A 13,660-nucleotide genomic window follows, 5' to 3' on the forward strand; every position below is an offset into this window, starting at 1 on the left:
AGCTTCAAACCCACCTTGTTTGCTGACCACCTTTGAATTGATTGTAACCTCCTTGCTGCAACGCAATCCAGTTCTCCATGGAGTCTCACGGGAACTTCCTCTCCGTATTGAGTATACAACTGGGGATCGATGTGGCGAGTCGCAAATGTGCCATACCTTATCTTTTTCCAATAGCGACCTAACTAGCTTCTCAACATTAGCATCAAGCGGTTGGGAGTACAAGGCAATAGCAGAATAACTGATTTGTATATTTTACAGCAAGTGATAAAAAGTTGTCAAAATGCACTAGGCGTTTGGTATTGAAATAACAAAATTAACTTCAACGTTGTTGCCAACCATTGCCGGAATATGGAGCAGGACGGGGATACTGTGCAGTTGCAGGTGTTGCTCTCATCGGACCACCACCATAGCCTTGTTGCTGATAATTGCCGAACCCATCAGATGCATTAGGCCAACCACCTGCAGGGCAACCTCCATCGTAACCGCCATAACCTGAGCGTAATGTTAGCAACAAATCTGAATACTTACCATAGCCTCCTCCGTTATAAGCATAAGGCTGTTGGTGTGCGTAAGGTTGACTATAACCCTGTTCCCATGACTGAGGCTGGAAACCGCCGTTTGCATTGTCGTGCCAGCCACCGCCATTATAATCTGCTCTCATGGGTGCAGGTTTGGACCTCATTTTGTTCATTTCTTCTCGACTGAGCGCTTTTCGTACATCTGCTTTGGAGTCTTTGATAGTATGTGGTCGAGCTAGGATAACTTTGTCTACTGCATCTGTGTCATCAAATGTAACGAATGCGAACCCCCGTGATGTATTCGTATCTTTAGCTATAACAATCTGAGCATCAGTTACAGTCCCGAATTGAGAAAAGTAATCACTTAGGTCTTCATTTGTCACATCTTTCTTCAAAGCACCTACAAATATTTTCTTCACTGCAGCATGAACCTCAGGACTTGTTTCTTCTCTGGGCATGGCACGCTTGGTATCTACCTCTTTTCCATCTACAGTATGTGGGCGATTGTTTTGTGCAGCATCAACGGATGAAGAATCCTTATATGTCACAAAACCAAAACCTCGGGATTTTTGTGATCTAGGATCCTTCATAACTACAACGTCAATAATTTCACCCCATTGACCGTAATAATTTTTGAGTGAGTTTTCATCGGTCTTGGGACTTAAACCACCGATGAACAGCTTTTTATCTTGGTCAGCCTTAGAATCAATAAACGGGCGCATCATGTCAATATACCTAGACAAACATGAAACTGGTACACGAGCGGGACCAACCTTTTTGACAAACGGACCAAAATGGCGCCAGTGGTGATGTACTACAAGCGGATGTTAGAATAACGAAACAAATCAGGTTTTATTATTTGCCATGTTTAATAACCTTTATACATTTTTGAAATTAGTACCGAAGATATTATCATCTTGACGAATTCTGAACTATCATGATGGAAGTAATGGTTCGAACAAATGAAATACACTTCTCAAAGTAATTTAGTGAATGCATTCTCACGAAAGTTTTCTTGTAGTTCACTTAAAAGGTCCTTCTGCTGGTTATCGAACAATATGCACTATGACTGCCAACCAATCACGTGTTAGGTTTTGCCTACCTTTCACTCACCTATATGTACACCGCAATGTTGTATTATCAACTAATCCATGTCTTCCATAGCTGTTCAAACAGAGGAGACAGCTAATGAAATTAATGTCGATTCTTCTATCTGCAATGGTCTCTTCACCCAAATTTTGTCTATCCTAGATGACGAACATAACAAATTCTATTATGATATATCAGAAAGCTATCTTGATTTTTCTCATGAATTGCCTACCAATAATGGTGATGGGAGTAACACAAATGGAATATTTGAAGTCCAGGAAACTTGTTTTGACGTAAGTGTTCAAAATCTTAGTTTTTTTATTAGCCTGTGTATTACTGCATTGTAATTGATGTGTTTGGACGACCAGCTTATTTTCAAGTCTACGAGCACTAAGTTTGGTAATTGGCTAGCCACGAAATTATAGGTTACACGTTCACTTTAAGTTTATGCTACTTCTCGTATCAGCACCCCTCAATAAGAGAAATGTTTAGCTTCAATGTTTAGCTTAATACAAATCCAGCCATAACTTCATGTCAAAGTGTATCGGTTGTTTTTGTTATATGTGGTAACCTCTAAGTTCTAGCAATAGACACCTCGTTACCTAAACCTCTGGTGGATCCTAGCGACTTTGTCGATTATAGGATTAAGTGTTTGATCTCATTTGTCATTTTCTATGAGTTCAGGAGTATCTCCATGTAATTCTATTTTCAGTTAACAATGTATAAGTTACAGGATATCCGCATCAGTTTGAACTGTGAGACCTTTTATGTGACCTCATATTCCGACTATATTTACTAATCCTTGCTAAGTACTGAATTCGACTGTTTTACTGGATAAATAAATGTTGTGAAAGTTAACAGTCAACCAGCCAGTAGTCACTTCTGAACTTACAAATCCACCATTCCGATGTACCGAATGTCCAAAAGTAACTCACATTATCAACCAACGTGAAATCTGTAATTGACCTGCTTTGAACACTCCTATGTGATAAGATGAGTATATTCAAGTTAACGCACCTAAAATCATTTGAAAGTTAGGTCATTTTTATAACATTGTTCTTGAAAGTTTCTCTCTCTGTATATATGGGCAGCTGACTGCAAACAGTGATAATCTTGTGGATGAATAATAACAATATTTAATGTAGTGAATGGATAATTGTCTTGGTAGCTAGACCCTCTAAATCCCACCTCAAGACTCTCAACGATTAGAGAATAAACGTGTTATTATCCACAGGTTTCCAAGTCTTGACTGATAATGACTCTTTCGTCACTATGAGTTTGTAAGATGCGAATTCAACGATTTTTAGCAAATATATTTTCCTGCTTTTACCAAGAGTGTGCCCAACTCACTCAGCAGGACTGACTGATGTTTCCTAAATGTCGAAGCTTTCAGTAAAAACCATCTAAGCATTCTGTATCTTCCCGATTCTATCAATAACATAGGCCATCTTAACCTGTATATGAAAATGATAGTGTAACGAGACTAATAGTATTTACATACCAAAGAATCAGTAGAGGTCTTAAAACTGTGTCTGGATAACAATTACAGAGTAGAGGTAACTACATTACACTAATCACTAAAAATCGCAACACCAGACGTCTGCAACCTCTTCAAATCACTCCAAATCCTAAACATGGCTGATTTGAGCCTCTTCAGGGTGTTAATTCTGCCTTCAGCAGGACAAGGGGTGAACAGAATCTAGTACCTGTTGCAGCGCATCTGTAATGTATTACCGCTCTGTGCCTTGTTTCCAGGACACTACCTAAGATACGAAGATTAACACCTGACTGACTTATGTGCAGCACCAACATACAGTGTACGAAAGTCCAGGTGACTGCTTCCTGTTTCTTTTAAAGTAATTCGAAACCAAGCGGTTGTCAGAAGCATTACATTTGATTAGAATACTTATGGTTTTGTATTGTGACTGAGGGTCCTAGTCAAAATGATAATCATTGATAACGCGCTAAGTTTTTTAGGCTCGCCAGTCACAGAACGGTTCACAGCTCTAAAAATTGACTGTGCTCTCATTACGTTCTTATTTGCACACAGTCAACAGATAGTTATTGTACTTTGTCCTATTACGTGCATCATAAACAGAGAACTTTTATGAGACTAGAGAAAGGTTTCACCTCAGTGTGTACAAATTTTCTCATAACTTCCTAATCCTAGTTTCATACCATAATTATTTTGCAGTTCTGAGCAGGGTGTTTACCGACAACTTATCAATGTTTAAACGTTGTATTCAAGTGATTCCATTTTATACAAGCTTGCTAAACTCCCAACTCACTGACCAGTCAGACTGATTATCTGATTTATTTTGTGCACTCTGGACCAGTTTTCGCGTCTACTCCCATATTCTAGCTAGTTTTTCCAGTGCACGGGTTCTCCAAATCGGGATCCAAAACCAGTTTATATAAATTATTCGAAGTTTAAAAACACCACTGAAGCAAAAAAGGAGATAATAGAAATAAAGATTGACTTGGGATTTCAGGAGCTGCTCTTCGGTAGGGCAGATTGTAAAGTTCTGGAACTCTTGAGTTCCAAATTTATGTTTTATACAACCCAATATTCTAGTTCGTTAGATACTGACGGAAGTAACAAAGGCATAGCAGTTAGGTGATAAAGTGTGTGATGATACAGTCATGCCAAAAGTAATGATGTTCCTGTCAAGTAGAAAACGCAGCTCTATCTCGACGGATAAAACACTTTAATTCACTCCAAAGTGAATAACGAAAACTGTCAACAACAACGGATGCTTCCAACAAATGGTAAATGAACTTCCGTGACAAGGGGATCAATTAAATAAATTATTTCAGACAAAAACAAAGAGTGGTAAGGCAATATGACAGCTGCTGGTATGTTATGTTAAATAAAACAAAATTGATGTTAATCAAAACGACACGCGTAAGGTAACACATCGTTAAATTCAGGAGGATATGGGAACTGAATGGTAAAAATATCCCTGTAACCTGGAAATGAGAGTGATACACGTCAGTAAACAGTGTTAAGGAAGGTTATATAAGGGGATCCAGCGACACTAGGGCCGAAAACCAATGGCTTAAGGCACCTATTTACTTATCGTGGTTACTCCCTTACAACAGCTATGAATTGTATGCTTTGGTTTGTCACGCTGTTATCACGAAATTTAACCTAAAAAATAAGGCTAATAATTTTGTGTTTCACACTGAAAAAAGGATAAGTCGGGGGGTGAAGTCATACAAGTTTTGATCGATTGAGTTTGGATATGTGATTGATGTATGTATGTTGTATGATGTTGCATGATGTATGTTAGCCAGTAATGAGGTTCACTAATAGAATTGATTTAACAGAGTGAGATAAAGCGACACTAACCCAAGTTATGACAAATGTTATTCTAAGGAGAACCCATATACTGTGTTGAAGAAGGCAATGATCGGGGGAATGATCTCTTTGGTTGTACACGGAAGTGGATGAGTGCTAAACTAGATTGTTAGTCATTGACCATATGGGTGGAGAGTTTCATTTGCGTGATACTGAGGAATGACATCCATGCTTAACTGAACTTCTCAGTCACTTAGGGTCATTAAATCAACCTGGGTTAAGATTAACGTCGAAGATACATTAAACTATTTGTTTTGAGGAATTTCATTACCGCGAAAGTCTCTCAGTAGGCTTTTTAAACTAAGTACAACAAACATTATGCGATGAAGCAAGACCTTTTTTCATGTGCTTTGCAATTTGAACACACACAGGGACTTTTATAGGCTGAAAAACTGTTATATAGTTGTAGTTTTATAAGTGCATAAAATCAACTACACTAATCGGGGTAAAACTTAATATTATTATAACATCTTCATGAAATCTCAATCTATAAATGTTGTGACGGGCGGTGTCTAAAATCTGATAGGGATATACTGTGAGCTACACGCTAACTGACAAATTGATCACTTGGGCGAGAATACAAGAGTGAGCGAGAAAGTGCATTGGGCTACTGAACAAAATTCACAAATACTCATTCATACATATATATGATAATCAGAAGTACTTGAATTGTAATATAAACTAGTAATCCCAGGAATAACGCAATTTAATCAATAAGTATTAGATGAGCACGAACGAATGTATTGTATTTGGAATTCAAAATGGAAACAGTCATCAATACTAGGGAATCATTGGTTCATATAAACACCACATCCGCCACAGCTTAAATTGGAGTGTAAGTGTCTGTAATCGATTGTACGTCTTCTTGAGTTCATCTTACATCCGTCCGACAGTGTATTAGATATAGACTCTGTATTATCTAGAATGCACTCGTTAGTGTTAGAATTAACAACCGAAATCGGAACAGACTCGCCTGAATCCTGGAATTGTATACAATCATCATGTCAGTTGTGTAGTGAAACAACTGATATTTAGAATTTGTATCATAGACTTTCAAACACTACCCTCCCCCACGAAATAATGTTGGGTTCTTACGTCACAATGTTATAACCAATATGACGTTCCTAATTTGTATTATCTTCTCAAATTTCATGCTTCGATTACTGTATGTGAGTAAATGGGGATAAACACTGATATATAATTTGAGGTAATCTATCATATGACTTTGACTTGAATAGAAATTATAATACATATTCTTTTTTTTATTCATATTAGAATACACAGATAGATGTGCATTGATATGTGTAATTAGCACATATGATTCATCTGGGCTTGATTCATCTGCGAAACAATAGAATGGAAAACACATATCTGCCTCATACTCATTAGGATAATCTTGGACTTTATTCGGATTCCCTGCATGTGCAAACTCCATATCTGGACAAACTGGTTCTCCGATTGCTTCGGGAAAACTTGCTATTCCCTCTGACTCATCATACCACTGACTAGGTATTCTACTCAACATACATTGTTCGTGAGAATATTCAACATCTGATACAATAACATCACAAATGTGACAAGAATTGGACTCATTTGGAACACATTTGTCAAATTCATTAGGAATAGTCCTAGAGATAAATCCATTGTGACGACGAATAACATTTGATATGATATCAGAATTTGATTTTTCTGAAATATTTCCCTCAAATTAAGAGTCTCATTAGAGAATAATGGATCATTAGAAAAATCAGCATCTACCAAAACTGAATCCGGTTTTTGATTATGATTTGACTCATTCAATATTTTATTCTCAGAGTTATGAGGAATTTCATCAGAAATATGTGAATTATTACGACAAACCACATCTGGTACAATAACACGAGAAATCTGATAAGACGTTGGTTGATTGGAAACTTTTGTCTCACAATGATTCTTGGTTTCACTCAACTCTGGATTTTTATGTGACGTCATACCAATTCTAGAAGTCCTGGATAAAGATAAGTGATCTTTAGGAACATCCATCCTAGCATTACTTTCAGCGAAATGAACCATGGTATTACAAACTGACTGAATGAGTCCAGATTTACCACATTTAAAGCATTTAGAATTACGAAATACATATGAATTGCATGAGCGAAACTTGCCATAGAACAAGCATTTACCAAACTTGTGCTCATCTTCGTGAACTGTTTCACAACTCCCCAATGAATTGTTATCTGAACAACCTTGATTACTTATTGGACTGCGATGACGTAGTAAAGTCGTGGAATTCCTGATGTTCTGGCGAGTCATTTCATTGAATTTTTCCCCTTCACCACATCCGAAATTTGTATACTTTACATGGTCCAGCAGTAGTTGCTTAAGAGTTGCATAAGGGAGTGAAATTGGTTTGTCTGGGAGTGCCAAAGTCTTTATTAAGCTGCATGCTTCTTTTCCGATGAACTTAAGGAAATGAGCCACAATATTAAAATCTTCATCATCTTCCTTGGTCATAGCCCAGATTTCGAACCTCTCCAGGTAATCCTCAAAAGCACTAAAATCTAAATGTATATCCTACCTTTTCATCACAGGCTCCATCGCGACGCCAATGTGATGTTTAAGAGTATTTGAATTATAGTATAAACTAGTAATCCCAGAAACGACGCAATTTAATCAAGAAGTATTAGATCAACACGAATGAATGTATTGTATTTGGAATTCTAAATCAAAACAGTCATCAATACAAAAGAATCATTGGTTCATTCAAACAATGATGTTGAGTACTTAAGCCGTGATTGATTTCGAACCGATTAATTCATTTTACAACAGTAAATAATTCAATCATAACTTATGTATACATGCCTTGTATTGGCCATAGCTTGGTTACAATTGTATATGTATAATTGTAGGCCCTGAAGATAAAGTCAATGAAAACCACTATATTCCCAAACATTATTTGCTTTAAGACTACGAAATATTTCTAAGTTACTAAACAAGCTATACAGAGTATGTTTATTAGAATATCATGATTATAATTCAAAAATGTACATTCTTTTCCAAATTACCACACCGTTACATCAATCCTTGGCTAGAAATAAGTTGCATGCTAACGAAATCGTTACATATAAGTGGTGAATATCATTGAAATTTGTATTATCAGCCAAAGGACCAATGAATATTAGTCTTTTCATTTTGTTTTAGGATGGGACCGCGGAGATCCAAGTAAATAATGGTAACACAGAAGAAATGACTATCGCTGAGTTAGAAAGATCTCTTCAAATATCTGAATCTCGTCTAAGAACTAACTTGAATGAGTTGAATAAAATTACATCAGCATTATCATCAGCTTCACATTCGTCAACATCATCTACAGAACACATTAAAGAATGGCTGAATTCTACTGGCGATCATCATAACAGTTCATCTTTGAATAGTCCAGGAGTTGAACTAGGAGATAATGAAACTAGAAATAATTCAGTCAATGACTTTGAAATGGATGGGATTTGATTATAAAGGTCTGCAAGATAAATATTCAGTGCTCAATACACAGATTCTCATGAAGCATTTTTCAGATCACTTAAGTGTTTTTGGTCATATTGAACTCTTTTTCAACGTTTACAATATTGATCAGGATGACAAAAATATTTTACTAATATTTTATCATACTACTACAACTATTTGTCTGAACACCGATAAGCAATTATCCTGTTTTAAATAACTAATATTTCAGAATCATCATATGTATTCTGAATCTCTCCTAATTCATTTGTTCTACATTATTGTCTAATAATTTCTATCCTTGAAATGAACTATGAAACATTCATTGATCTCATTTAAATCACAAATTGACAGTCATAAAACTTTATTTAGCAAGATTCACTTCAGTGTTTTATAAGACAATATATTATGTTGGTTTATTTTGCATGCTATATATATGTACGGAAAGTGACTAACTTTAATGTGGCCATAAACCTAAGTCCTATAATCTTCTATCTATTTGCTTCTGTCATAAAAATTAATTTGACGAAACCTTTCCATCTTGAAAAAATTACTTTTAACCCGATTACGGTTCCAGTGTATTGAATTCACTCATTATCCTCATGTTATATTAGTGTCTGCTTAAAAAGTCTTCTGTAGCCACTCTACTAGTTTGTCATTTATTTGTTGATATGATCAAACATGTATAATGAAATAAAGATCCATGCAGATTTCAAGAAAACAATTACTATTAAGATTATTTGAAGATGGCTATATATTGAAGAGTTAAGTATCGAGACTACTGGATTTACGGAAACAGAATTCCATCGTTTAATTTGTTCTCATTTATGCCGTATTCTGGATACATTTCATATAGGATACATTCACTAGCAAAGTCAATCAACGGTAACACTTCTAGCCTTGTCTTCCAGAGGGTTTTAAAGAGTAGTATTCAATCTGTAGGTAAGAGTTGTTGTCGCTAGATTATTTAAACGTCACCTGATCACACAAAACTGAATGTCTCCTAATAAAACACACTAAATTGGTTAGCACCCTACCCATTAATGTGCATATTAAATAAGTGACTGTGTTTAGGTAATGAATTAAGAAGCCAATTATTGTCTTTATGTTCTCGATTTATGTCATCAAAGATTTGGGATCCAAATGATAGGCTATCCTACTTACTCGGGAGAAAGTGTGGAGTAAATTTAACAAAACTGGCTTTTATTGTCATGAAGTCATCGTTTGATCGATTAAAACAATAAAGTAAGTACTGATGATGCAAAAGTCCTTAATTAGATTAAATTATCAAAGAGAGATTTTTACGAAGTAAACCTAGATTCGACAAATTTACTCCCATGTTTTTAGCATAAAATATAGTTCTGTTTATATGATAAAAAGGACTTCAAACTCATTTTGTCGATGTCTAGATCACGTATCAGACGGGTTTAGGTCTTGGATAATAAACTTTTTGATTCCAGACTAAACACTGTTATTCAAAAACGGTTCTAACTGAATCATATATTTAGTCTACAGCAAAACAGTTAACGACCGAAATTCCAATATTGTAAAATAAATACTCACTCTCCTAGAAATTATTATTTCAACGACTAAACTAAGTCTATTTATACATAGATTTTAAAAAGGCATTGGAGTTTTGTTCAAATCTGTTCAACATTAAATAGAAAACTACGGGAATATTTAAGAACTAGTTTTCTGCCACTAAGATTGATTAAGGCTTCGTGTTGGAATGTATACTCATGAGATGGAAGTGGCTGGTTTTATGCGGTCCCTCAATTTCGGCTCTAAATAGTAAATGAGGATGTGTGACTTACGATTTACAAGCTCGATATTTCCAAGTCTGTCTTCAGTACGTTTAATGTGACACCTATTCTACTCATCTCACCCATCCGACTAGCCTTCACGATAGACGCCAGAAAAGTATTGGTTCTTTATGTAATAAAGCAATACTTATATTCAAAATATCAATACAGAATAAACATGATAAAATGTTATAAGCTATTGGGGCTAATTGCTTTGTAGACTGCCAACTTTCCAATCAATTAAGGCCTGACTGTTAGGCCTATTTCTTGTCCATCATATCAAGGACAAATGATAAGTCATTGATTCTGAATTTTCTTCTACCACCTCTAAATTTGCTTTATTTACACTCCAACTTGTTAATCTTTCTTTGCCCACTATTCTCAATAACTAGAAATAATTAACAATCACTGTTTTCCTTAAAACTTTTTTATATCATGAAAGCCTCGTTATCAGTACTTCTCTGTATGCTCATTCACGATTTTTTATGTTTTAAAAACTACGATATTTCAAGCAGTTTCTGTCTTCAGTACGATAAAATTATGCGAACTTCATCTTCGATTCAATTTAGAACAATACGTGAAAACTGGAACAAAAACACAAACAATCTGAAATCAATTATACCCAGTCCACTGTTTACAAAAATTAAAACAAAGGATAATGATAACCAGACACATGTAGTATAATAAAAACAACTATTATTTTGTTTTATTGAAATCATGAACCGATCAGTGTTAGACCACTATTAAAAACCGGAAAGCACTAGGTTTCAGTGGAGCTAGGAGATTCTCAAAATCTTATACTGACAATTATTTTCGTATTGGCCAAATGCATTAATTATTTCAACCGTCCAACTCTACATTCATAGAGATTATGAACGGATTCAAACATGTTTATACATAAGATTTCTTATTGTAATCTTGTCAGCATCTACTTACTAGTCTTATAAAATATTAGTAACCTTAAAAAAATTCAGGAAATAAATTTGTGGGTTCAAGTGTAAACCATAATGTCTTTACAACTAAAATCTTTTTTTAAATACAAACGCCATAAACTACTAATTATTAATAAGCAGTATGTTTACGTATGCATCAAATATGGATGACAACCAAACGGTAGAACTTATGCAATTATGACTTTCATAGAGTTCCTGTTTTACAGATGTGAGTACTTGACTTGTGGCCTTATAGGTCAGCTAAATCAGCTGTTGACAGTGCTAACTACTACCATTACTACCACTGGTATCAGGATTACATACTTATTTCATAACTAGTAAGAAGTAATTTAGTTAATAATATCATCTGAATATTTTAAAAGTTCTGTGTGGAATATCGGAGTATCAGATTAGATGATAAGTGGTCGAATGAAACATCACTATTGCTGGCACATAAAAAGATAAAATGGAAAATATCATGTCTACTTGTTGTTCTTCTGTTAAGAGTTTACTGATTATGCCGGAATTTAAGAAAAGGAGAAAGATTTACTAATTTGTAGATTATGTTTGTGAATTGTTATCATTTCCTCAAATTCCAACACCAATTAACTGGATGAAATGCGCCTACAACTCTATTCTTCAATCAAGTGTTATAACTTCCTGTTTATTGATTGAATCCAATTATTAACCTGAAGAAAATGTTTGAAATATCTTACAATCTGTTTTGCTTAAATAGTAAAGTTATTAATTTGTACATGTTTGTTTATATTCATACCCTCACAGTATTTACTTTAAGATTTTTCAAGTTTCGAAATATCATAGTCGATAAAAGCCAACTTAAAATATTTGTGGATAATTATCAGATTTATGATGTAGTTGGTGAATAATGTGGTAATTTGTGAAGTTTTGGTAAATTTGTCAGTTTATTTTATGTGAAGTTAAAAATGTGGACTATTAGATTCCGAATCAGTCGATCAACCATTATTTGCTGGAAGGGAGACAGGTTTTGAGATCAACCACATACGCATTCATGTGTACGCAGAGTAATTTTTGAACAAGAACAGAAAAGTTGTCCAGTATTTTTTGGTTTTTAATAGCTCTACAGCTCATGTTATTTAATTACTGATAGTTCCTTCAAATACGGAATACAATGAACATCTCAGAATCAATTAGACGACTTGGACTTCGCAGATGACCTAGCCCTCCTATCTCACACACACGAATAAATGCAAATGAAGACAGAAAATGTAGTAGCAGCTTCTGCATCAGTAGACCTTAATATACACGAGACAAAAAGCAAGATCCTAAAATACAACATGGAGAACCCAGTCACACTTGATGGAGGAACTGTGGAAGGTGTGGAAACATTCAAGTACCTGGGAAGCATCATTGATGAACAAGTAGTAGCTGTTCTAGTTCGTCCAGAAAAAAACGAATTTATCCAATAACATTATTTCGACCATGTAGCTGCAAAATTTGAAATCTGTAGTAAAAGCATTTCCACTACATCCCGAAAGCTTAAAATGTTGATCGTAAATTCAACGCCTTTTTATTTTAGCGGGTTTTAGTACGTCTGATTTTCTTTTTATCCAAGAACCTGTAAAAATTAGTTTCTAGTTGACTATGGTTTTTATGGGTAACTGCACACAGGATTACAATTAGTTGAGTGTTACCAAATTCCCATGGTATATTTTGTTGTTTTCTTCAACTGAATAACACTGTTGATCGAATTTCATTCTTGTAGTCTCTATTAGGATTTAACAATGCCATTCATTCAAGACACAACATCAATGATATGCCTTTTTTAAAAAGTGAATAATTAGAATTTGGAAATCCTTTCAACCAAAAAGATAACATAAACTATTATCCAATATTTGGAATACATTCTTATGTTACTTAAAAGTAATTTAAAAAGCTTAAATATTCAGTGTATGATGATTACATTTTAGTTGTCTACCTGAGAAATGAATTCAACAACAGTCTATTATAAATGCATAAAGAACAGATAGCTTTAACGATAAATTACCGAGTAGTGATTTAAATACAATAGTATAGCATGTTTTAATGAATTCAGTTCTACAATAAATAAAACGGATACACGGCTTAATTCAGTCTTAATACAATACATTTCAGAATCGTCACGCTATATTTTTCATAGTTCAATTCATGATTCAATTAAAGCTAGACAACCACAGAAGATCTGAAAGCACTGAACGGTCGTTTCGTCCTAGTATGGGACTCCTCAACAGCGCTCACCCACGACCCTTCACGTGGAACTCGAATCCAGGCCTTTCGATCTCGCGCGCGAATGTTTAATCTCCAGACCACTGAGCCAGCATCCAACGGTGTTAATGTCTAACTTCAACCAACCCACGAAATTGAGCAACCGTTCATCATTGTCTTCAGTGAGTTACTATCTCACACAAACCTGGTTGAACTCCGCTAGATAGAACATTCTAGTCACAACTTTATTAAAACGAA

General features: G+C 35.0%; 2 protein-coding genes across 2 annotated transcripts; one reads left to right on the forward strand and one right to left on the reverse strand.

The window, feature by feature from the left end:
- Positions 1–229: 229 nt before the first annotated feature.
- Smp_043100 (putative heterogeneous nuclear ribonucleoprotein) lies at positions 230–1,243 on the reverse strand (the record flags this gene model as incomplete). The annotated part of the gene is made up of 3 exons (XM_018796875.1): positions 230–492; positions 529–777; positions 883–1,243. The coding sequence occupies 3 exons, from the start codon at positions 1,241–1,243 to the stop codon at positions 320–322; spliced, it is 783 nt and encodes a 260-aa protein (XP_018651973.1). The 3' UTR covers positions 230–319.
- Positions 1,244–1,669: 426 nt separating this feature from the next.
- Smp_043110 (hypothetical protein) lies at positions 1,670–9,091 on the forward strand (the record flags this gene model as incomplete). The annotated part of the gene is made up of 2 exons (XM_018796877.1): positions 1,670–1,900; positions 8,149–9,091. The coding sequence occupies 2 exons, from the start codon at positions 1,670–1,672 to the stop codon at positions 8,452–8,454; spliced, it is 537 nt and encodes a 178-aa protein (XP_018651974.1). The 3' UTR covers positions 8,455–9,091.
- Between the last annotated feature and the right edge of the window lie 4,569 nt (positions 9,092–13,660).

The sequence above is a fragment of the Schistosoma mansoni genome, chromosome 4 (genome assembly GCF_000237925.1).
Source record: "Schistosoma mansoni strain Puerto Rico chromosome 4, complete genome".
Classification (NCBI taxonomy): Eukaryota; Metazoa; Platyhelminthes; class Trematoda; order Strigeidida; family Schistosomatidae; genus Schistosoma; species Schistosoma mansoni.